Source organism: Dunckerocampus dactyliophorus, chromosome 15, assembly GCF_027744805.1.
Source record: "Dunckerocampus dactyliophorus isolate RoL2022-P2 chromosome 15, RoL_Ddac_1.1, whole genome shotgun sequence".
Taxonomy (NCBI): domain Eukaryota; kingdom Metazoa; phylum Chordata; class Actinopteri; order Syngnathiformes; family Syngnathidae; genus Dunckerocampus; species Dunckerocampus dactyliophorus.
The window spans coordinates 21,918,859-21,944,050 of NC_072833.1; the positions used below are offsets into that span (position 1 = coordinate 21,918,859).

General features: G+C 41.6%; 1 protein-coding gene and 1 non-coding gene across 2 annotated transcripts; both read left to right on the forward strand.

Moving 5' to 3' along the window:
* The first annotated feature begins 1,837 nt into the window (after positions 1-1,837).
* On the forward strand, positions 1,838-16,454 carry LOC129168120 (eukaryotic initiation factor 4A-I-like). Its single transcript, XM_054753022.1, has 11 exons — positions 1,838-1,960; positions 2,978-3,020; positions 5,183-5,315; positions 10,275-10,414; positions 10,509-10,677; positions 12,357-12,466; positions 12,607-12,750; positions 12,826-12,963; positions 13,036-13,125; positions 15,802-15,881; positions 15,958-16,454. Exons 1-11 carry the CDS (start codon positions 1,938-1,940, stop codon positions 16,100-16,102), a joined length of 1,215 nt encoding a protein of 404 aa, XP_054608997.1. The 5' UTR covers positions 1,838-1,937; the 3' UTR covers positions 16,103-16,454.
* LOC129168585 (small nucleolar RNA SNORD10) lies at positions 12,125-12,265 on the forward strand. The gene has a single exon (XR_008566299.1). It is a non-coding gene; the product is annotated as a small nucleolar RNA SNORD10 (small nucleolar RNA).
* Positions 16,455-25,192: the final 8,738 nt, after the last annotated feature.

Consider the following 25,192-nt stretch of genomic DNA (forward strand, 5'->3'; position numbering starts at 1 on the left):
GTGCAGGTGTTGGTAAACTCTGCTTTCTTAAATCCAAGGTCAATGCAACAGTCTACCAGAATGTTTTAGAGGACTTCATGATTCCTTCTGCTGAGGATCTGTATGGAGATGCAGATTTCATCATCCAGCAGGACCTGGCCCCTGCCCATACCGCCAGAAGCACCAAAACCTGGTTTGATGCCCATGCCATCACAGTGCTTGACTGGCCAGCCAACTCACCGGACCTAAACCCCATTGAGAATCTATGGGGTATTCTCAAGAGGAAAATGAGGGGCACCAGACCCAACAACAAAGAAGAGCTGACAGCAAGCATCAAGGAAATCTGGGCTTCCGTAACTCCCAGGCAATGCCACAGGCTGATTGCTTCAATGCCACGTGGCATCGAGGCAGTGATTAAGGCAAAGGGATTCCCAACCAAGTATTGAAGATTGACATATCGTTTTGAAAGTACCATATTTTGATTGATTTGATGTGATCCTAATTTCTTTCTTTTTTTTCCTGCAAAAACTGAGAAGTAAATGGTGATTTCTTCACAGTATTCTAATTTTTGGAATTCCTGTTTTTGTGGGTTTTATGAGCTGGAAGCCCAAATTACGTAAAAATAAACAAACACTTGAAATCGTTTAAATTGTGGGCCCTGAATCTATAATCTATGAAATTTAAACTTTTTGAATGGAATTATGGAAATTAAACAACTTTTCCATGACATTCTAATTTTTTGGAAAGGGTCTGTATTAGAATATTTGGAGACTTACACTATAATTGATGTAGTATCAGTACCGCAGAAACACAGAATGTTACTCTTGTTGCAGTTCAGTCAATTAAAAAATGTAATTAAATTACAATTAAATTAAATCACTTTTTGAGTGGCCATCTTAGCCCCCACTGAAGGTGTAGGTACTAAATAATAAATAATCATTTGTTTTATTAATTATGTAGTTCATCAAAACTAAGACAGTTTCGTTTATATTTGATATATGAATAAAATACATGAATTTGTACTTTTATTGTGTAGTAAAACACATTTATTAAAAAATGTATCAAGGCAATAAAACGCCACAAAATTGCCCGTTTCGAATTTGCACAAGAGTGCCATTGAAAGGCAGAAGTAAGTTTTATTCACTAATGAGAAAAAAATGTAAGTTTGACAGTCCTGATCCTTGACTATTAGACGCCATCTTTAGACCGGAATTGGCCGACTGTTCCCACCGAGCGCGTCAAGCCCGCCTCCTCTTGACGACGTTCTTTTCGACCAATCACCATTTTTTGTAGGCGGGACTACCTGTAAATGACGGCGGCCCCTTGCAATAAGAAAGCGTCGATGTGCCGTCGACGTATTGCTAATGAAAACTTCGCGTCCTTTTAGAGAGCCGTCTGTTTTGGCTCGGTTGACTAAAAAGAGCCGTGTCTTTCGGCTCCCGAATTGCTCAGATTTTTGTGTTGCTTAAATTTATTGCCAAAATACATGTAAACTTAATATCTCGTGTAAATATACAATCTATTGAATGTTTATTATTCATATGATTAATGCATCTCAATTAGACAAAAAGGTCAAATTGTAATTTTTAAAAACTATTTACAGTGAAACAACAATAAAAACAGTACACAACGAGATGTAAATAACAATGTGCAAAATAAAAGAAAAGCAGCATCCAGGCAACAGTTTTTGCTCGTCTTTAGTGAAGATTTGCATGCAGAAACACAAAGTTATTTTGTACTGCTCATTTTCCTCACCTTTCCACCTTGCTTGTGTGTGTGTATCCTCTACCTCCCACGGTCGTAACCGAAAAAAGATGACAAAAAACGACGACTCTTTCAAAGAGCCTGCTCCCGATTGTCACTTCATGGAGCCGCATCTAAAAGCCGTTTCGTTCGCAACAGACACGTCACTACGACGTATATAAGAAAATTCCGCCATACTTTCTTTCTTTGTAATAATGTCGGCTGAGAACGATAATAGGTAAGGAACTGTTCATCGTTATTCACTGAATAAAGACCTGAACTAGGCTCTGCATAAGTGGATATTTACGTGTGTCGTTATGCTTAGAGTGTGATTTACAATCGCTTGGGGTTATATGAGCAAGACAAATATGTTGAAATAGTATTATATCCGTTCGGCCTTTTGTGGCTAAATGCTATTAGCCTCCCTTGCTTGCCAGTCGTCGCTCTTTTACCCCTCTTTTAATTTCTTTTGTTCGTGTTTACCTGTGTCCGCCATTTTATAGCCTACTAATAACTGTTGAGTGCTAATAAGGCGACTGGTTCGCTCGGGTTAAACTAAGCTAATGTGGCCCCGGTAACATGTGACTGCTTGTGGCCTAGCGGCAGTTAGCTAGGCCTTACTGTGTAAATTGGTTAATCCTACCATAAATATTGTGTTTTTCGAGTTCCCCGCCATTTTTGATGGATTTAACCACAATTTGATATTTAATCACAATTGTTTACAAAGTTGTGGCGTTCATACATTTCGATAGACGCTTTATTGAAGTTGGGTGCTGTCACATGGTCCTCAGGCTAACAATGCCGGTAAGAGTAGGCCGCTAGTGTGTAAAAGTGGGGGCGAAATCTTGTCCAAGGGTTGTGAAAAGTGTTTTGTGCCGTGTGAGACGATGGATTTGCTGACTCGGCTGGTGATGCTGAAGTTCAAAAACCGTATAGGAGAGGATGTGACGGTACCTTTACGGTGCTAATGCCATAGCTAGCTTAGTCGTGGTGATTTTACGACGGATTAAATATTAATTTAACGACAGGTTTTGAAGTAGAAAAAGATTAAGTTGAAATTTGAGATGAAATATAATGTTCATAAGCGGCTATTTTCGACGTGGAATGGCAAGCCTGTCTGAGGTTGTATCCACCATCTTGAATGGGAGGGGAAAAATGGCGGCCTTGGTTAATGAAACAATGTAGCTACCTCAAAAATGATCCAGATGGAACATAACGTTTTAAATATTACTTTTTTTCCCCTGTCGACCCGCAGAGACAATGGCCCAGAGGGCATGGAGCCAGATGGTATCATTGAGGTAAGTTTCCATTGGCTTTATTTCTTCAATGCCAGATGTTCTCCATCCAATATGTGAATTCCTTTTAATGGACAAAGGGGGGCAGTGTTGCGCAGTTTGTGTAGTAGGAAGCTCAGAGTACAGATGAAGATGATTAATCGGGTACCCACAGGAGCCAGAGAGTGCTAGTTGGCCAATCCAAGGGAGATGGTGCCAAGTCCCTCCCACCCTACCAGAGGGCAGGCTACCAACACTAGGAAGCAGGCAGCAATGTTCATCCATCCACCCACCATGCAAAGGGACCTCCCCTCCCAAAGAAAGCTAAAACAGATTTTAAAAGCCCCACCATCCCTAACCCACACCCTATCACCAGTATCCAGTTATTGCCCCAGATGTCACTGTACAGATTTAACATGACCCACCTTCCAGGAGAGCACTCACTTAGTCTTATGTCCCATTGAGAATATATGAACGTCTAAAGTTCAGTATTTTATTTTTTTAATAACGTAACATTTTTTTTCTAGGTTTTAACGCAAGATTACAAGTTTTTCCCTAAATTTATGATACAAATTAAACAATTACAATTTAGTTCCATAAAAGGAAAAAAATCTAAAGTTTATATGTTTATATAGTCAGTGGGAGCAAAGTGATGCAAATATCATCTTTAGGGCTGGACTTGTTAATATAGCTAATATTTCATATTTTTTTGTTACTTGTCCAATAACACTTGAAGAGCCATTTTCTTACAGGCTCATTTTTCAAATACAGAAGAGACTTTACTTCCATTTTATTCTAGAGATTTTGAAGTCATTTTGCACTGTTTGAAACTAATCAGATATTTTATGCATAATTATACCTCTTGAGTAACCTGAATCCTAAGTAACCCCAGAATTTGTGTCTTTTGTTATGTAATAACAATATTCTATCCATATAGAAAAGCCATACTTTAAATGCATTGAAATTCAAAGGCATCTTTGAGTAAACTTTGAGCATCCTTGCGAGGCTGTGTGTCCTGGTTTTTGGTACTCAAAATATGGTCACCATACCTTATCTGCATTTTATTTAGGTATTTAAGTTAAACAAAATATTACGATTTTTTTTTTCTAGAGAGTGCCTGTACTATATAAATATTTTTATAAAAGTCAGACCCATCCCAGGGGTGTGTCGGAGGCACCCACCAACTGTAAGGACCCCCACCACAGGACCTGGGGACCACAGTCATCACTCCACACCTATTGTATATTGCTGCAGAGTGTCATTTCTGTTGTCTATTTTATATAAGGGTGTAACTTTTTCACTTTCAATCTGATATCTCTTGATTGCAGCCTTGAATATCTGCAGGTAAAGATATCCATCTGATATGAGCGAGGGTCATGCATACTTTATTTTGTAGTGTGGAATGTTGGGGGAAAGCTTGATCGAGGGATGTTACTCACAACAATAATCAGCAGTATGTATAAGGAAAAATGGACACGTTTACTTCTGTGCATGTGGGATAGTTTTATCTACAATGTAGTGGTGGCTAGATGTTGTATACGGAGGTTTGAAGTGCTCAAATAAGCATTTAAACCTGACTTTACTCGCCATCGACACGGGTTGGTCATCTTTTCTGTTAGCGTTAATGATTGCTTGGCGTCCTGTGGGAGTTTCCCGTGTAACACTGCTTACGCGGGGAGTTGCGCGAGGAGTTTGGTCGTATTAACTTCCATGGTTCTGTGCCATCATTGTTGGTGCATGGCAAGTGTTGCACTCGGCCACACCCTATTTTTCGGAATTGAACGAAAAATACACACGGCAGACATCACTCCTACTCCATGCTGTACACGTTAGCACACGCTGTTGTTGTGAAAACACAGGCTGGATAGACATGCTAGGGCACAATCTGGAATCGGCTGCTTGTATCGGAGTGGCGATATCGGCGATTTTAGACTCGGGCTGATACAATCTCATTTAATATAAGTGTTATTATAATAATAATATACTTTTATTGGTTCAGTTTGATACAATATGAATATCAATCTGTGACACCCCGAATTTTAAATTTATATTCCCTGGGAGTCCTCACACCCACTGGAGGGCCCCCTCCCCACTCGATACTGGTGTGAAATCAGAATTCTTCACTTGCTTTTAAGAGTCCTCAATTTCACACCCTTTTTAAAATTTATTTATTCCCTCTCCCGCAGAGCAACTGGCATGAGATTGTGGAGAGCTTTGACGAGATGATCCTGCGCGAGGAACTGCTTCGGGGAATTTACGCCTACGGTTTCGAGAAGCCTTCTGCCATCCAGCAGAGAGCTATTCTACCTTGTATCAAGGGTAAGGCAAACACCTACATGCCACCTACAGTTATGGCCTAAATATTGGCACCCCTGTGCTTCTTTCAGATAATGCACCATTTCTCCCAGAAAATTCTACCAATTACAAATGCTGTGGTATTTTTGTGTGCATTGGAACATTAAAAAAAGCAGAGAGGGGGGAGGCAAATCTGATCATTCCATGTAGATCTTCAAAAATGTACAGGACAAAATGATCAAAGATAATTGTATTGCAAGCATGCCCCTTTTATTTGTAAATAAGAACCTGTGGCAAGTGACAGGGGCTGGCAATTTAGAAATCACACTTGCAGCCAGTTAAAATGGGGAAATCCTCTGTGTTTTCTGTGTACTACACTGAGCATGGAGAAAAAGAAGAGCAAATAATGGTCAGGATTTAACAAAGCAAAATTGTGGAAAAGAATGGACAGTCTCAAGGCTACAAGTCCATCTCCGGAGAGATGACTGATCCTGTGTCTACTGTGCGTGTGCGAAGAACCTCCATCCACTTCCAAAGCAATTCAAGCTCACCTGCAGACCAGGGTACAACAATGTGAGCTTACACTGTCCGTCGCCATTTGAATGGAAAGGGACTCTATGGTAGGAGACCCAGGAGGACCCCACTGCTGCAACGGACACACGGCAAAGCCAGGCTGGAGTTTGCCAACACTTACTGGAGAGGCTAAAATCCTTCTGGGAGAATGTCCTGTGGACAGATGAGTCCAAAGTGGACATTTTTGGCAAAGCACAACATTTTGCTGTTTACCAAAAATGAATTGAGGCCTTCAAAGAAAAGAACACAGAGGCTAACTCATGTTTTGGGGTTGCTTTGCTGCTTCTGGTACCGGATGCCTTGGCTGTATGCATGGCCTCATGAAATCTGAAGATTAGCAAAGAATTTTGGGGCGCACTCTACTTGGTGTCAAAAAGCTGGGTCTCTGTCAGAGGTCATGGGTCTTATAGTAGGACAGTGGCCCAAAACACACTTTTTAAAAGTACCAGAAATGGCTTTAAGACAAAGTGCTAGAGAGATCTGAAGTGGCCAGCAATAAGTCCAGATCTAAATCCCACCTGCGGGGAGAAACGGGAGTTGGTCAAAACGGGAGTTGGGATGAGGCGCCCTTCCAATCTGAGAGATCTGGAGCCAAAATTCCAGGTGAAGTGTTAACACAACCTGATTACAGGAAGCGATTTGTTTTTTTCAAAGAAACTATGCTTCCAAATATTAAGTTGAGGGTGGCAAGTTCATGTGGAATGATCAGATTTGGCTTTTTCTTTTTTTTTTTTTTTTTTTTTTTTTTTTTGTGTTACAGGGCAATCAAATGTGAATACATCTCCAGTTGACTCAAATGTTTACACAAAACACATTTTAATAGTTATACATGCCTAAAACAATTCTAATTGCATATACATGAAGAATGAACGGGCTAAATGAACATTTAGTTTTTTTTTTTTTTTTAAAGTATGCTACGCCAAACTAAGCTAACTCAGTCAGTTTACAGTTATCATAGCTGTACGAGAGCTCACGTTAACACTTTGTGAAGTGTTTTGGCTGACTTAACTTCAGGAGGGGTCTCCTTAGTGTTTGACATGCTGCAAAGAATGAGTGATCCGCTGGGGAAATATTTCCCCACACAAACGTGTGCTGCTCTCGTGAGAGTTTACCTGGCATGTGTTGGTAGTTAAGTTCTACTTGGCAGACATGATTGATTTTTGTTTGGCACGCCTGCGCACTGTGAGGTAAAGTGGGAGGAGCACGATGCCCAAAACGTACATTAGGTCAAGGCACTACGCTACACTACAGGCATGGATTTCTGCGGGCTGCAATAGTACTAGCCACAGGTGATAGGCGTTGAAAGGCATTAATCGGCATATGCCGATTACGTGATTTTTCACAGAAATTGACTGACTGATACTCATCGGTGGCCAATTGATTGGAGAAACCCTATGCCTGCCGTGGGAGTGGCATGGCTCAGGTGGTAGAGTGGTCGTCTCCCAACCTGAACGTTGCGAGTTCCGTCCTCCTGTGATCGTGTCCAAGTATCCTTGGGCAAGATATTGAACTCCCAGTTGCTCCTGATGCTGCATCATCAGTAGGTAGATATGCTAACAGTGTCAAAGCGCTTTGAGTGCCTTTTGAGGTGGAAAAGCGCTATACAAGTGAAACACTATTGACCTATTTTAAACCAAACTAAATTGACAGCCAGTGCGGCTACATGACTAACATTTCAACTTCAATGGCACGAATAGAAATAACTGAGGAAATTACCAATGACCCAGAGGGTGTGCAGCTGCAGTATTAAAGGATTTGACAAAAGCATTTGATATTGTTAATCGCAATATCTTTACTAACAAACTAGAACGATATGGAATCAGAGGGCCAGTTTTGAACTATTTTCACGACCATAAAGCGCACCGTATTAAAAGGCGCAGTCTCAGTTACAGGTGCTATTTTTGTTTTTAACACATACACAAGGCGCACCGGATTATAGGGCGCAGGTATGCACGGTATCGTGTCGCTCAGAAGTGAGTGTGGAAGCGACACCGCTTTCTTTCTTTAGATAAATTAAGAGCAGAACTCTCGTTCAGTTTAGCAGACCAACTTGAAATCAGAATGGTCATCACTCAACACAACAGTCTCAGTCATAGTGCACAACTAAAAACATCACACAGCAACGCAAACACAGACAAGACACTACCTCTATTTTTGCAGAACAATAACTAACAACTATGTAGCTCAAACATGTAACGTTAAGAGCATTAACGTTTAACACTACCGCAACCAAAACACTACCGCAAAGCACGCTGGGGAACAGGAAGTGCTCCCAGCGACGCTACAATATGCTAACAGGCATGCTATTGTATGTTTTTAAAAAGGACAGCGAGAGCAAAACTGAGTTGGGTTGTACTTTTATTGAAGTATTTAACAATATACTCGTGTTATTTTTGATCAATCCTCATCCACAAATCCATCAAAGTCCTCATCTTTTGTATCACAAATGAACAGCGGGGCAAGTTCTCCATCAAACACGGCAGGTTCCCTGTCGTCATTATCAGTCAGTCTCGTTGCCGTGCGGCGCCTCAGAAATGATGCTGGCTTTTGTGAAAGCTCGAACATCAGTGCATCAGACACGTTAGCCCAAGCATCCACAATCCATTAGTGAAGCTGTGTTCGCTAGCTGTCATTCATCACTCCCACGCCGCTCACAACTTCACTTTAAACGCTGTGTTTACATCCATTCACAAATAGTGGCGAAACTCGCACGGCGCTGCCTCCTAGTGTTAGTGAAGCTGTGTTCACTAGCTGTCATCTATCGCTCCCACGCCGCTCGCAACTTCACTTTAAACGCCGTGTTTACACTGATGTCCAGCGGTTGGAGTTCCTTTGTCAAGCCTCCCGGAATGATGTTAAGCTTCAAATAATTTGCTGCACTTGTGACGCGTGTGAAAAAACATCCAGTCCCTTTCCGTACACGTCACTCAGCCATTTTCTCCTCGTTCTTCCAGCCCCTTTGATTGGTCAGGGTGGAAACTTTTCTTCCTCTTTAAAAACCACCACAGGTAGCAGTTTCTGTCCATTACTATAGCAACCAAGCACAACAGTAAAAGCCAACTTCTCGTGCCCCGTGTGTGTGTGTGTGGTGTGTGTGTGTGATATCGAAAGGGAGCGGCACGTCGTCCATGTTGGTGATGCAGTTGGGTAGTACTTGTCTGCAATGTTTTTACTGCAGTAGGAGCAAAAGATGGCCGGCTTTCCTTGTAATCCGCTGGATGTTGCTGCGCCACGGTAGTCCTTGCCGGGATGGATAGATGGAACCATTTCATTAAATATATTTAACTACTGGGGCGTGCCTTTAGCGTCCTCGGTCACGTCCACCTTTCCTTTCCTCTGTATAAGCAGCGTGTCTGCATGCTCCCAGTCAGTCCAGCGGAGCGCTCATAAAAGTCACACAGCAACACTTACAGATTTTGGAACTTGGTACACACATACGGCGATCGGCGTTATAAGGTGCCCCGCCCATTTTGGACAAAATTTAAGACTTTTAAGTGCGCCTTATGGTCGTAAAAAGCTACTTGGCAAACAGGAAGCAATATGTGAAGCTAGGCGAATATACACCTGCAAGTTTAATATCATGCGGCGTACCCCTGGGGTCAATACTGGGACCAAAACTGCTAACTCTATATATAAATAACCTAAAGCTAGTATTTGCAGATGATATTACTGAATTTTGTTCTGGAGAAAGTATGCAAAGAGCTAAAAGTCACAGATGAATAGACTATACTTAAAAAGATGGTTCGATTAAAAACGGATTATCTTTAGTCTATCTTTTAGTCTATCTTTAGTAATCGGCGTTGGAAGCATATGCCGATTCCTTGCTTTTTTCACGGAAATTGGCCGATTTTGATCGGTGGCCAAGCAATCGGTGCATCCCTAATAATACACTGCTTCAAAAAATAAAGGGAACACTAAAATAACACATCCTAGATCTGAATTAATGAAATGTTCTTTTTAAATATTTTTGCCTTACATAGTTGAATGTGCTGGCAACAAAATCACACAAAAATTATCAAAGGAAATCAAATGTATTAACCCGTGAAGGTCTGGGTTTGGAGTCACGCTCAAAATTGAAGTGGAAAAACACACCACCTGTTGTCTAATCCATTTGCTCAACAGATTGTGAAAATGATTGTCAATCTGTGTTGCTTCCTGAGTGGACAGTTTGAATAATGGCACAGAACTTTGGACTGAGTGTGAATTGAGTGTGTAACATGTATTCCAATGTAACCTGTATGCATGTTCAAAATAAAATTAAACCATTACCATTATTCTCTAAATGAAGAGGAAATTGTCAAAAGATTTACAAATATAATAAAAGTTTGCCACCCACAGATTGGGCACCCTTCAGTCAGGTTGCCTCGTGTCCAAAGTACTTACTGTAAGTAACTAAGTGTTGTGTTTCAGGTTATGATGTGATTGCTCAGGCCCAGTCTGGAACTGGAAAGACTGCCACCTTTGCCATTTCCATCCTCCAGCAGATCGACGTTTCCCTGAAAGGCACCCAGGCTCTGGTCTTGGCCCCCACCAGGGAGCTAGCTCAACAGGTAAAAGTGTTGGTTCACAAACCCAAAAAAATCCCAAATTAGTGCTTTAGTGGCTGGATCTAAGAATCAAAACGTGGCCAAAATTGTCACCCAGATCCAAAAAGTGGTGTTGGCTCTGGGGGACTACATGGGTGCCAGCTGCTACGCCTGCATCGGAGGGACCAGCATTCGCAATGAAGTCCAGAAGTTGCAGGCAGAGGCCCCCCACATCGTGGTGGGTACCCCGGGCAGAGTCTTTGACATGTTGTCCCGCAAAAACCTCTGTAAGTATGCAAAAATGTAGCTTTTGGAACCCCACCCCCACCCACCCACGTTGTTATACTGTCATGTTTAGCATCTACTCAGCTACAAGTGTGAATATGAGAAACTTCAATTTCCTGAGCTAGATAAAGTCCTTAAAATCCTCTTGGGGGGGGGAGTATTATTAGCTAACAAGTGAATCAACGCTTTTTCTGTAATAGATGAGAATAATCAACATTTAATATAGTTTAACGCTTCAATGCTCACATCTTTGTGATGAAAAGCGTCACTCTGCTTCAGTGTACTGCATTTTCTGCTGTGCTCCTGTCATGAGCGTCTAGCTCTATATGCTAGTTTTGATTTATTTAAAAAAAAAAAAAAAAACACCTTTTCCTCTCACCTTCTCAACTCCACGCCACTGGGGTAACACTGCATCAGTTTTCTCCAAACCGTGCCAACAAGTTTGTTTTGCTCCCCTGTTTCGCACTCTATCTGCACATGCATTAACATGGAATGCTGTAGTCCATTGCATGAGAAGGGAGGGTGGAGCGGTTATAGATTATGCATTTTGATGTAGTTTGAAGTACATGAAGTAGGACTAAAACAGTAATACGTACTTTTAAATCAAAGAGAAAACAATCTGTTTTAGTGAGACATTTGGAGGCCGCTGGAAATCTAGTTTTAGGGCGCCCAGGCAATTGCCTGTTTGTGTCTAAAGGTAAGTCCGCCCCTGTCAGACAGACAAAAGTGAGTAAAACAAATGTTTAGAAATCCAAATCATCTTTCATGACATTTCCTGTCTGTATACGACTTGATCAGAGGACGGACGGACAGCCCATCTCCAAACGCAATAATTGACTGTTTGATAATGCATCGATTACTTCCAGCTGTGTAACACTTCCCCCCCCTCTCTCAAATTACCATTGACTGCACTACAAAGGAGGTTATCAAGCTAAATATCCAATGAGAAATGTGGTGGTTCACAGTTGATGCCACGTGTCAAAATGCAGCCCAGGGGCTGTTTGCAACTTGAGCTAATTTGCTTGCTCCACAGGCGGTGTGAGGTGTGTGAAGCGAAGTTACAATGCATACCGCCACCTACATTGACAAACTATCTTGTATAGTGTGTTTTATGAGTGAGAGCAAACGGGAAACCGCCACAAATGAATGTATGGGCAACAGTGACACCACCTTGTGGCGTGGAATGTGCTTGTCTTGGACGTAACTGCATAAAATTATAATAAAAATTATGCTGTATGCAAAAGATGGTCTGTGCTCTAACGTGCCATACCTCAATTAAGTAATGCACTTAGAACAAATTGACACTGAATGTATACACTGAAATTGATCCCCTTACTACAGCTTACTGTGATTACCGTGGACACCGCCACATGTTGCAACAGAAGTCTTAGCCCAGACATTCCATGCTAAATTCCGACTCTGGCCATTATTTGAGGAAGGGTGTTCTGCTGTATCATGATGAAACTCATGCGTGTCAACTGACTCTGGAAACCCCCTGCTGGGTTGGTGCTCTGGTGGGTGTTTTGCCCGCCCGAGTCGGCAGCCTGAGCAGGGATCCGTGGGAATGATCTTTTGTCACTTCTGAATACAGCACTCAGCAGTCCCCCCCCACTCCTTTCCCCCCCAAAGAGTGACTCCTCTGATCTGCCATGAAACTAAAAAAAAAAAAAATTTTTCTCAGCTTCTAAACACATAAAAATGTTCGTGCTGGACGAGGCCGACGAGATGCTCAGTCGAGGCTTCAAGGACCAGATCTACGAGATCTTCCAGAAACTGCCATGCAGCACACAGGTAATGTTCGCTAACAAATGGAGAGCATAAAAGTTGAACTGGAGTCGAGCCTAAAATGCAACTGGAGTCGTGCTTGGTGGGGTTTCAAAGGGTTCTTTGTGTATTCGCCTTTTTAAAAATTTTTTATTTTTATTTTTAAGGTTGTCCTACTGTCTGCCACTATGCCAGCCGACGTCTTGGAGGTCACCAAGAAGTTCATGCGCGAGCCCATCCGCATCTTGGTCAAGAAGGAGGAACTGACCCTGGAGGGTATCCGCCAGTTCTACGTCAACGTCGAGAAAGAGGTTTGTGTCCAGTAATGCTAACGAGGTATCTTGGAGGGGAGTTGATTTTTGACTCGTGGACTCTTACGATTCCAGGAGTGGAAGCTGGAGACGCTGTGCGATCTGTATGAAACGCTCACCATCACGCAAGCTGTCATCTTTATCAACACCAGGAGGAAAGTGGACTGGCTCACTGAGAAGATGCAGTCCAGGGACTTTACAGTGTCTGCCATGGTACAGATCCTCCATGATTGGTTTTTAACAAGTTTTAATGCCGACTGTAGTAATGTTGGCTTTGTTTCTTAGCACGGTGACATGGACCAGAAAGAGAGAGACTTGATCATGAGGGAGTTCCGTTCCGGCTCTAGTCGAGTCCTCATCACCACTGACCTGCTGGTATGCATCTTATGATTTATTTTTATATGGCCTCCATCCCAATAGATGTATATCATCAACCTGAAATGAGCACAACTAATTTATAATGAATGCCGTTGTTTCCAGAGAGTACTTGTGGAATAACACCCCCCCACCCCCACCCCCAATCCAAATAGACACCAATAGTATGTCCTTAAAGTTAACTGTCTCAATGATGTCCTTAAAGCTGCTGTATGCAGCCATTGACGTTTGCCTTTTAACGATCCGCCATTATATCCCACCATCTTCCTGGTGGGCGCTTCGCCCCTGGATGTGTGGCCTGAAGCCTCTGCCAGTCAGCACAGTATTTCCCCTCAAATTTTTTCCTGTCAACAATGCATCGGCCAGTTACCGGTGTCAAGGCATACCACAATATGAAAGTCACTGTTTCAAAACAGCAAAAATTTTGCATCATGTAGTTTCCACAATATGAAAGTGGAGGCCCAGCACGGCCACTACGTGGAAATACTTTGTCCTGTTATTCCTCCAAGTCGAAACTGTGCTTTGATGTGTTGAAACCACAGATGTATTGCCATACATCTAGCATAGATGGCACAGGCGTTGGCATTGAGCGACGCCGGTATGGTACCGATCACATAGATTAAGTGTACATTTTTAAATGTACTATAGGCTGATATTAAAGGGGAACCATAAAATCATCTTCATTGTAGACTGACTTACCTTTTCAAAATCACTGGTGATCAGACGCCTTCTTTAAGGAGAGTTTGGATGCAAGAGCACACAGTTTGATGGCGCTCCAGCAGGACCCCCAGGCTGTCGGCAAACCCGGTTTCTTCTAACGCTGACGACAGTCGGCCACCCAGTCTAGCGAATCTAGCCACTTTTCGGGCTATCCGCCTTAGAACTCAGACTGCCACGCACACACGGTGTCCCACGTTTTGGCTACATTCGCCGCCACCTGACTGATTTATCACATCGCGAACCTCAAACTCACCACACCCTGCCAAGTGCCGACAGGAAGTCCCACACGGCAGACATGCTCGTTTTGGATTTGTGATGGGAAAGTGGGCGGGAGACGGTCACTATAGGCTGGATGGGGGGGCGGAGGTGATCGGCAGAGCTCATGGGCGCTAAGAAGCAAGTATCGGCATATGCAGATACCATGCTGCTTCATGGAAATCAGCTGATACTGATCGGTGACCGATCCATCGGCGCACTCCCTTATGAAATGGCCTAATGAAATTGGTTAAATTTTTCCCCCAAATTCTGGATTTTCTTTTTTCTTTCCGGCTTAGACCACACATTCACACATGGTAAAGCTGTTGTGCTGTTGGGCATGGCTGTGAATGCCCCTCAGTAGTGTGGTGTGAATGAGACAAATGGAAAAACATGTTTGTGAACTGGAGATACATATGTGGTGGTATTGCGCTGCTGTTGTGTCAGCCTCTGGGGGGACGCTGAGCTGGTTATGTTAGCTTAGTTTAGCAGGTGTGTGTGTGTGTGTGTGTGTGTGTGTGTGAGTGACTCAGGCTGTATGAGCGTATGTTTACACCTTGTGTTTTATCACTTGCTAATGTAAGCAAACCTAATATGCCTACTGTCGTGCATGTTCTGTGAAATGGAGTCATGTTTATTCTTGTACCCAGCTTGTCTAACTTGGCACCAGTTGAGACATTCTCAGCACACGCAATGCATTTCTGATCTTCAAAATAAGAGCACGGTGCGCCACATCCTGATTGTGCAAAGCAAAATAAGGGCCAGAATTTTAGCTTTTAGAGTCTAGTCTTCAACTTTTGATCAGCTGATGAACAGTCAATTCACTTTTTTAATGCTTATTTGCAACAAAATGCTTGTCTTTTTTTTTCCTTTTTTTTGTTTTGCTCCTATTTCGCCTTTTTGCATTTTGAAGCTGTACTTGGAACCTCCTTAAGCTCCAACGGTGCAAAATGTAAATTCTTGAAACTTTTCAACTGGTCTTAAATTTTTATCAGAAATGTGTGACCACACTGACTCAAAATTGGAATTGTGACAAACATTTGAAGATTTTCGTTTAAAAAAAACAAAACAAAAACAAACGTATTAGCGTATGCTGAAACATCTTTTAAATCAGATCACAAAAAACAATCAGCATGTGGCGGCAAATCCTACATGTCTACTCTGTCACATAGGGTTGCTAGGTACAGGCTATGCCAATCGCTGCCATCGTGTTTGATCACTCCCTTATCAAACCTATTGCAGTTTGACTATTCTTGGCATCTTTTGTTTACACGCTTTGTCTCGCTGGCACTGGCTGTGCTTGAGCACAAAATGGCATAAAGACGATGGCCACACTGTTTTTGTTGTAAATAAAGTGGTGTACAATTGAAATGTCAAATAAAACACATACTTGACAGCTCTAATAGCGATGAAAGTTGGAGACACCTGCAACCTGGACACAATTTATTCTCCAGTTGAGCAGGACAGAATTCTGTTTAATAAAGATATTTGAGTAATTGAAGCCCAAGGTTCCCTCTCCTCCCAACTGTTGTGTTGGCTCAGGACTGAAAGTACTTTGGCAGAGAATACCTGATCTGCCCTCCACTGTGCCTTGGCCATTTTGTCCAAGTTGTACAACTTAAAGACAGATCACATTGCCTTGTAACACAATAACTGCATGGACTAGTTAACTTGACCATGCCTGCTGTTTTTAATTGGTAGGCTCGTGGTATCGATGTGCAGCAGGTATCTCTAGTCATAAACTACGACCTCCCGACCAACCGGGAGAACTACATCCACAGGTGAGTACCTCCCGCACACATTCTATTGCCACACCAAGGTGGTCTCCATGTGGAGATTTTTTTTTTGTCCCGTCAGGATTGGACGTGGCGGTCGTTTTGGCCGAAAGGGTGTCGCCATCAACTTGGTGACTGAGGACGACAAGCGCACCCTGCGGGACATTGAGACCTTCTACAACACCACCATCGAGGAGATGCCCATGAATGTGGCTGATCTTATCTAAAAACAAACGTGTATCAATTTGCCCCTCCATTTTTAAAAGCAAAAAAACAACAACAAAAAAAAACAGATCAACTTCACTGTTTCTTTTTCTCATGAAGAGCGCCCAAATAAGGACGTTACAATCCAATCAGATGTTTTGCTAATTTGCATTCATGTTTTAACCCTGGTGGCTGTTTGTTTTTGCACACTGTCTTAGAATTATTACCATCATGAAGAGGAAGTGCTGCGTTGGACCACAACAGTGTTAAAACGTCAGTGTACATAAAAGAAAAGAAAAAAAACATTCTCAAAAAACAAAACAAAAAAATCATTGGGGACTTCAGAGTACACAATAAAAAGACCTGTATAGTTAACGGCTGTTTTCATACTTATTATAAAACACTGTTCATGGCCAGTAGTCAATGAATGAGTTGCAGGTGAGTTGTGCTAAATTATTTTCCCCACCACCCTTTCTCTCCCCTCTTACTCACTTTTGTAGCATTTTTTTTATTTAAAATAAAATACGGTGGCCACTATTGTGTGAACTACCTCAGCAGTGAAATAAAACGTGTGTTAAAAGGACCAAAATAAAGCGTCCCAGTATAATAACCTGTTCTCATTTTGAGGGGAGGGTTTCCATCTTGTTTTTGAAAGTGAATTTATTGAATTGTTAAACCTTTTTTTGAGACGGAAGACGGTGTATAAAAAATTTTCTACATTGGATTCTGTATAGTATTTATTTTTAATGGTCTTTTAAAAACAATAAAGGTGTGTCCTTTTTCACAGTGGAATCTGACTTGAGTGTAAGAAAAGGTTTAAAACCTCATTATAGTGCATGGCTCGTAAAATTCCCGCCCAATTATGAACTGTCCAATCAGATGTTGAGAAAACGTTCTACTTCCGCAGTTAGCGTCGCTCTGATTGGCATTCAACCGGAACATCCTCACAATGCCGAATTGTTTACACCTACGTCCACATTTGTCGCCTAAACTTAAAATGTGGGTATGAAGCTATATTACGTTAGTTGTAAGAGCAAGAGCTTGTTTGGAAAAGCTCGCCTATTGTCGCATTTCAAAGTGATAGAGAATTGTACATGCACTCAAAAAATAGAATGGCAACACGTTTTTTGCTCCTAATTTTTGATGACGTGAACTCAAATATCTAAAACTTATTGTATGTCCACATAAGGCCAATATCTCCAATATTGTTTACAAATTTCTGTTAGTGAGTGGTGTATACCCACCTAACATCTTAATCCCCCCAGTTTTAATTGTACGTACAATATATATGTGTGTGTGTACAGGTTCAATATAAACTAGCAAAGATATCTTAATCATATAAGCGTCATAATCATATCGCTTCATTATGAAAGTGAGTTTTTCTTGGCGTAGTGGCCACTGTTGCCAAATCTTTGGCTGTCCTAGAGGTCGCTAGATGACGTCATCGTTTAATTTGTATCCGATCATGTGAAACACTAGGAAAAAAAGTATAACCTTATAGAAGAGACAAAAAAGTGAGTAAAAACACCATAATTTAAATGGTGACTGAACGTTTTTAAATTAGCACAAGTGAACAGGGATGATCAGATTATGCTGTTCATACTGTGGCTCACATTAACATGACTCGTTGTGGTTCGTGAGTAGCACCCTCTTCTGGTGAGTATATGTAATGGCAACTATACTTACCCCAAGATTTGTAAAATAATCCGCTTCGTTTTACAAATAAAGAGTAGCAATAGACTTAACAATAAAATCTAAACACACCTTCCTCTTTTATCCAGGCAGTGTGCCGCGGAAGCACTATACACCGGCGGCTTGGGACTTTTTTTTCCAATCAACTTTACATGAGCAATGAAAATTAAATTGAATTAAGGATATTGAAGTGGGAGCACAGATTTATAGTCTTGATAGCTTTCTTGTTATTAACAGAGGATATTGATTTGAAGTACAGCTTCAGTTCTTTCTCGAAAACAAAAAAAGGGGGTTTCACTTTGGCAAATTTACATTTGTGAATGTAGAATTTTGCAAGAATTAAAATGAGATTAATTTCAAAATATTCTTTCTCAGCTGGAGCATCATGCCTATTCATCATGCCAGATCTAGCGACAAAATCGCCAAGTTGGCAACACTGGTAGAGGTTTAAGGTGGAAAGAGCGTTGTTAAAGAACTCTAGTCCACGTGCTCATGTAGACACCCAGTCCGCGTTTTCCATGCGACCATTACAATTGTACAATTCCAGACCCTTCTACGGCATAATACAACTGGAATGGATATTGGCACGTTTTTAACAAAAGTAAGTATTCATTACAACTCGGACAAAATGGCCAAGCCACAGTGGAGGGCAGACCAGGTATTCTCTACCAAAGTACTTTCAGTCCTGAGCCAACAGACTGTAGAAGGTGCGCAGCTGCGATGTTTCCGGATTTGACAAAGGCCTTCAATAAAATTAATCACAATATCCTAATTACAAAATTAGAAAGATATGGAATCAGAGGATTAGCTTTGAACTTGGTTAAAAGCTACTTAGCAGACAGGAGGCAATACGTGAAGCTCAAAAAATGCACATCTGCTAGCTTAAATATAACATGCGGCGTACCCCCGGGGTCAATACTGGGACCAAAACCGTTCAATCTGCCTGTATACTTATCTGTAAAGTCACAAGGACCTAAAGCTAGTATTATTTGCAGCTGCATTTCTCTGGGTCGTAATAGATGATAATATGACCTGGAAATCTCACATTAAAAATAAAGTTGCAAGAAATACCTCAATATTGAATAGAGCAAAATTCATTCTAGACCAAAAATGACTCCATACTCTACTGCTCTCTGGTATTACCATATCTAACTCACTGTGGGGAGATACAACTATAGAAGTACACATCACTCACTAACCGGGCTACAAACAAGGACAGTTAGGATGATCCATAACACCGCTTGTATAGAGCATACAAACCCTTTATTCCTGAAATCACAATTATTAAAATTAGCTGATGTGGTAAACTTTCAAACAGGTCAAATTAAGCATAAAGCAAACAATAACCTGAAAAACAACAAGAGAAGGAGAAATGTGATCCTAAAGATTCAAGATTCAAGAGTTTTATTGTCATATGCACAGTAAAACTGGTGGTTCTGCTGTGCAATGAAATTCTTGTTCTGTTCATTCTCCCAAAAAAGAAAGAAAAACACAAGAAAATGAATAAGAACATCAGAAATGTAAATACCAATAAATTAAGCAACAACAACAGAAGAGACATTAATACCAATAAATAAATAAATACAGCTATGAGTGTGTGCGTGTGTTGCGTGCGGTGTGTGTGAGTGCTTTGTTGAGAAGCCTGATGGCCTGTGGGTAAAAGCTGTTTGCCAGTCTTGTGGTCCTGGCCCTCCGAGACAAAAAGACTGTATGAATGACAAAAGGGCTCACTCTGTTCATGTCGTTGTTCTATGCAATAAACATCGGCAAGTTGCTGAAAAAAAAGGCACAAGAGTGAATCCAGACTCGCATGCATATGTCAATATATTGAGGCCGGCAAAATGACTGAGTTCACTTTCATTTATTGTGTGATTAATTCATTTATTATCGTGCCAGGCCAAGTGCCCGCTGGTGCGTTTTAATCTCACGAGATCTTGTGACACCCCTAGTGACACTTCAACGTCCTTTCCATCGATGAAGATGAACGCTCCTCTGAACCCAGCGTTCTTCTGTCTTCTTCCACAATGGGCTTTACCTGGACTCTTGCTTCTCTGCCGCGATGTGTCAGACCTTCGCTCGTTTTCTCTTCTGCTCTTCCGCCCACATAGGATCCTGCACAGAGCGTGACACGGCGGCGTGATTGCACACGTCGGTTGTCCACTGAACTTCGTACGGTGTCGGCCAAGTTCGGGGAGATGATTGAGAAGATATCGCCTGCTGTTATCTTGACATTTTCATCATCTTGTTCTGGGATGATGTTCCAGCGGCACTGATAAGCCTCTAACTCAGCGGTGTCCAAAGTGTGGCCCAGGGGTTATTTGTGACCTGTGGCACATTTTAAAAACACAATTTAACAAGAAAACTAAAAAAAAAAAAAGAAAAAACAGGAGAAAAAATGGAAAATCAGCAGTAATTTTACAAAAATAAAGTCAAACTATTAGATCACACATAGGCTTTTTCACCTATATCACAAAGCTGCCATGCAGGGTTTCTAAAAATATATATATAACCTCTTAGCATATCCACACGTGTTACTGTACAAAATATCAAAGTGGCAAAGTTGCATCCTTTCATTTTTCACTATGTGTTCCTGACTGGAAAAGGTTTGGACACCCCTGGTTTAAAGATGAATGAAAATGACGTCTTCCAGAGCTGCTCCTGCTGGCCACTAGAGGGAGACACACTACTTGTCTCCTTTCAAGCCAATGTGGTACGTTCCTCATCTTTACAAATGTCATTTATTCAATTTGCAATTTCAATGTAACTTTAAAAGTACGCAATTTCTAATAAAATAGTAAATAACAGAAAAATGCGGCGTTTTTTTCTGCAAGAAGATGATACGCTACCTTATTATTATTCATTCAAGATAGTACTTTTATTGTATTATAATTGAATTGTTTACTTTTATTCTAAAGCGGTCTTTTTCCACTTGACACGTGTTACAATAAAAATGCTTACCCTTTAATGTAGCAGGGAGAAGGGATTGCAATCTTTTGTAATATTTAAACTGGTGCGCAAGTATAAAAGAAGCTAACCACCACAGTCTGATCAAACTACATTTAAGCAACATACTCATCCTTTGATGACGTAGCGTTTAAAAAGCAAGTCAATGTCATGCGTCAGGCCTCCTGACGCTTTTAATGTCATACAAGTATAAAAAGAAGCCATGCAAATGTTAAACAGCAATCCACTTTTTTCCATTATGTTAAAGGCACATCAAAGGACGAGTGGATTTACTTTAGCTTAACCAAACGCTGGTCTTTAGCTTTTGCGCGAGGCAGTCGTGATTGTCAGTCAGTCACCTTATTCAGTTTTTTACACAGCTTAACTTCTAATTGTGACAAAGATAGACATTTATTTGTTCCAGCTGTTCTTTTCAACCGCTATTGCTAACATATGCTAGCCATTGGTGGGTTTTTTTTGTTGTTTTGGATTAAAAAAACTGTAATTTTGAGCCGGTGACAAACAGCATCACAAGCATGATGTGACACATGACATCAGTGTCCTTAGCTTAGCATCCTCAAAGAACGAGTATTCTTACTTTAATATGGTTTTATCAAACAGTGGTGGTTCACTTCTTTTTACACTTGTATAACGTAAGAACGCGAAAAATGTCGACTTAAAGCAGGGGTGCCAAACTTTTTCCAGTGAGGGCTGCAGACTGAAAAACCAAAGGATGCGAGGAGCCACTTCTATATTTATGACTTATAGATATTTATATAAATATTTATATACATATATTTTTTTAAAATTGTAAAAAGGCGAAAAAAACATATTTGGAATTTTGCGCATCCACAATCCTTATGCGAGACAAGAACACACGTTTCCATTTTCTGTGCATTGTTGATATTCACCTCGTGCTGGCAGTTTCTCACCAACAATTCAGGTAATGGGGATTCACCTATTTTGCCTATAAAGCCCTCTAAAAAAAACATCCAAAGCCCGCCAACAACGCTCCATTTGCATGCCGTGACCTGCACATTAACTAAGCCATAACGACATTGTTAATGCAGGAGCTAACACTGAGGAACTACTCTTCTTGCGTAGTGACACAGCTAGCTTGACTGTGTAGATACAGTCGGGTGAAAAAACATTTTCTCCCTTCCTGATTTCTTATTTTTTATCATTTTTGTCACACTTAAATGTTTCAGATCATCAAACAAATTTAAATATTAGTCAATGACAACACAACTGAACAAAAAATGCAGTTTTTAAATGAACCTTTTTATTATTAAGGAAGAAAAAAATCCAAACCTACATGACCCTGTATGAAAAAGAGATTGCCCCCCCTGTTAAAAAATAAGTTAAGTGAGATTAATTGAGATCTATCAGTCTGGAAAAGGTTATAAAGCCATTTTTACACCTTTGGGACTCCAGCAAACCACAGTGAGAGCCATTATCCACAAATGGCAAAAACATGGAACAGTGGTGAACCTTCCCAGGAGTGACCGGACAACCAAAATGACCCCAAGAGCGCAGTGACGACTTACCCAAGAGGTCACAAAAGACCCCACAACAACATCCAAAGAACTGCAGGCCTCACTTGCCTCAGTTAAGATCAGTGTTCATGACTCCAACATAAGAAAGACACTGGGCAAAAACGGCCTGCATTGCAGAGTTCCAAAACCACTGCTGAACAAAAAGAAAACATCTTGATGATCCCCAAAAACTTTGGGAAAATACTCTGTGGTCTGGCAAGACAAAAGGTGAACTTTCTGGAAGGTGTGTGTCCCATTACATCTGACGTAAAAGTAACGCCACATTTCAGAAAAAGAACATCATACCAACAGTAAAATACGGTGGTGGTAGTGTGATGGTCTGGGGCTGTTTTGCTGCTTCAGGACCTGGAAGACTTGCTGTGATAAATGGAACCATGAATTCTGATGTCTAGCAAAAAATCCTGAAGGAGAATGTCCGGCCATCTGTTGGTGACCTCAAGCTGAAACCAACTTGGGTTCTGCAGCAGGACAATGATCCAAAACACACCAGCAAGTCCACCTCTGAATGGCTGAAGAAAAACAAAATGAAGACTTTGGAGTGGCCTAGTCAAAGTCCTGACCTGAATCCTATTGAGGTGCTGTGGCATGACCTTAAAAAGGCGCTTCATGCTGGAAAACCCTCCAATGTGGCTGAATGACAACAATTCTGCAAAGATGAGTGGGCCAACATTCCTCCCCAGCGCTGTAAGAGACTCATTGCAAGTTATCACAAACGCTTGATTGCAGTTGTTGCTGCTAAGGGTGGCCCAACCACTTATTAGGTTTAGGGGGCAATCACTTTTTCACACAGCGCCATGTAGCTTTGGATTTTTTGTCTCCCTTAATAATAAAAAGTTTCATTTAAAAACTGCATTTTGCGTTCAGCTGTCTTGTCACTGACTAATATTTAAATTTGTTTGATGATCACAAAAAACATGCAAAAAGAAGGGGGCAATAGACAGTTGTCCATCTGGCCCAGCTGGCCTGGGGTGTCTCTTCCAGTTCATTTTGGGTCGGTGGGAAAAAGTTTCTACCACTGCAGTGTTTGGTAGCGCTAAGGGTTTGTTGTTGTGATACCTTTCCATCGATGCTAGCACTGTGTGTGGTTCTGTGCAGTAGAAACGATGTCTGTCGGCATGGCTTGGCAAGCTCCACGTTTACACCACCAAGTCATGCCGGTCTTGACTCCCTCGGACCCCGTCTGCTTCTTCTTTCCCACTCGTCTTCCAAAACCTGTAGCTCATCATCCACATATTCGACCTAAAAAAGATAAGGTTCTCATTTGTCACAAAGTAGTCAGCGGCGGTGGCGCTCTCACGTAGTCTCCCATGTTAAGACGGAATAGGTGAATCCCCATTACCAGCATTGTAATGCCAAGTGTCAACACGGGGCGGCTATGTAGAGCAGCGGTTATCAAATGGTCTAAACCAGGGACCCACATTTTCCAATGAAGAAAGAAATATACAAACATGTACCAATATGAGTTTAAAACGGGGGGAAAAAAACATTTTAAAATTTTCCCATAAGGCATTGCATCTGAGCAACGCATTCAGTGGGGTGCTGCAATGACATCAGCCCCCTCTGGGTCCTCTGGCTCCCTCTGGTGGACAGAGGAAACATTGCAGCGCCATCTATTGTGCTTGTTCTGCAATGAACTGCTCTTTTGGCAGTAATGCCTTACGGTCGATGTTGAAATAGCTGCCGTTTGTTATTTTAAACTCATATTGGTACATGTAACGTATATTTCCTAGGTACCTTTTGAGTGTTGAGTTGCCGTGTGATGAGTTTAATGTTGTTTGTCAGAAGACACTGTGAGTCCGACTGTTATATTGAGTAATGACCTCTTGCAATTTCCAATGGGTTGACAAGCTCGTCGTGAGGTTTTTCATAGCTCATGATTGGCTCCCGTCAAATAAAGAGCTGCCTGGTCCCCACGGACTCATGCGCGCCACAATACGTCATTTTCTAACGTGGACACGTGCAGCTTATATATGAACAAATCTGTTTTGTTTTCTCTAAATTTACTTTCATTTAGTTGTGTTAAACAGTGGCGGTTACCTTCTCTTTACACAACAGTACAAGTATAACAGTTGAGAACGTTAAAAATGTCGACTGAGACACTACATCATCAAAGGGTGAGTAGTTTTACTTTAACCATTTGCCCTCCACAGCGTAAAAGCGTTTACGATGGTGACAGTTTGACCCCGGAGCAGATTAAATCCATTTGCATGATTTCTAATAAAGAGAAAGTCCAGTGTCCCTTTAAATATGGCGTCCATTGAGTGTAAACATTTCCCGTCTAGGTGGCCCTTCTTCTTCTACTTCTTCTTCCATGTACACCCCCCCCCACTTCACCCCCTGTTGGGTGCTGGATTGTGGGGTGGATTATGCGAGTGGGAGGCTCGTAAAAGGTCTGCCAGGGTCTTTCTGTTTGTGTGTGACGGATGGCTGGGAGGCTGAAGGAGGGGGTCTGCTTTGCATGAGAAGAGGGGAGAATAGAGGTCTATTCAAGGAGGCCTGTCACCCTCAAATCACCCCCCTTACAAGCACACATGCATCCCTTTTCATTCCTCAGCCTCACTTTTTCTCCCCCTAAACTTCTTCTTCTAGCCTTCTTTACGTTTTATTATTATTGATTTCATCCTCATCATCTTCATTTCTGTTCTCATTTCCCCTCCTCTCCATCATGGTGTTATTATCATCGCCTGGAAATGTTACGGTCCAACAAGTCAGGTGACTCGCTACTTTTTAGAGTTAGCATTGTTTCAAAGAAAGCTATTGCATGTTGAGACGCCACTGGAAGGCAGGAAATGATGCATATGTGACGATTTGATGTATTGTACGTATGTTCTTATGTTAGCATTAGCATTAACGCCATATAAGAAGTGTCATGGCTGCCTGTAGAAAATATGGCAGTGAAGACATCGACAAAAAGGTGCCCTG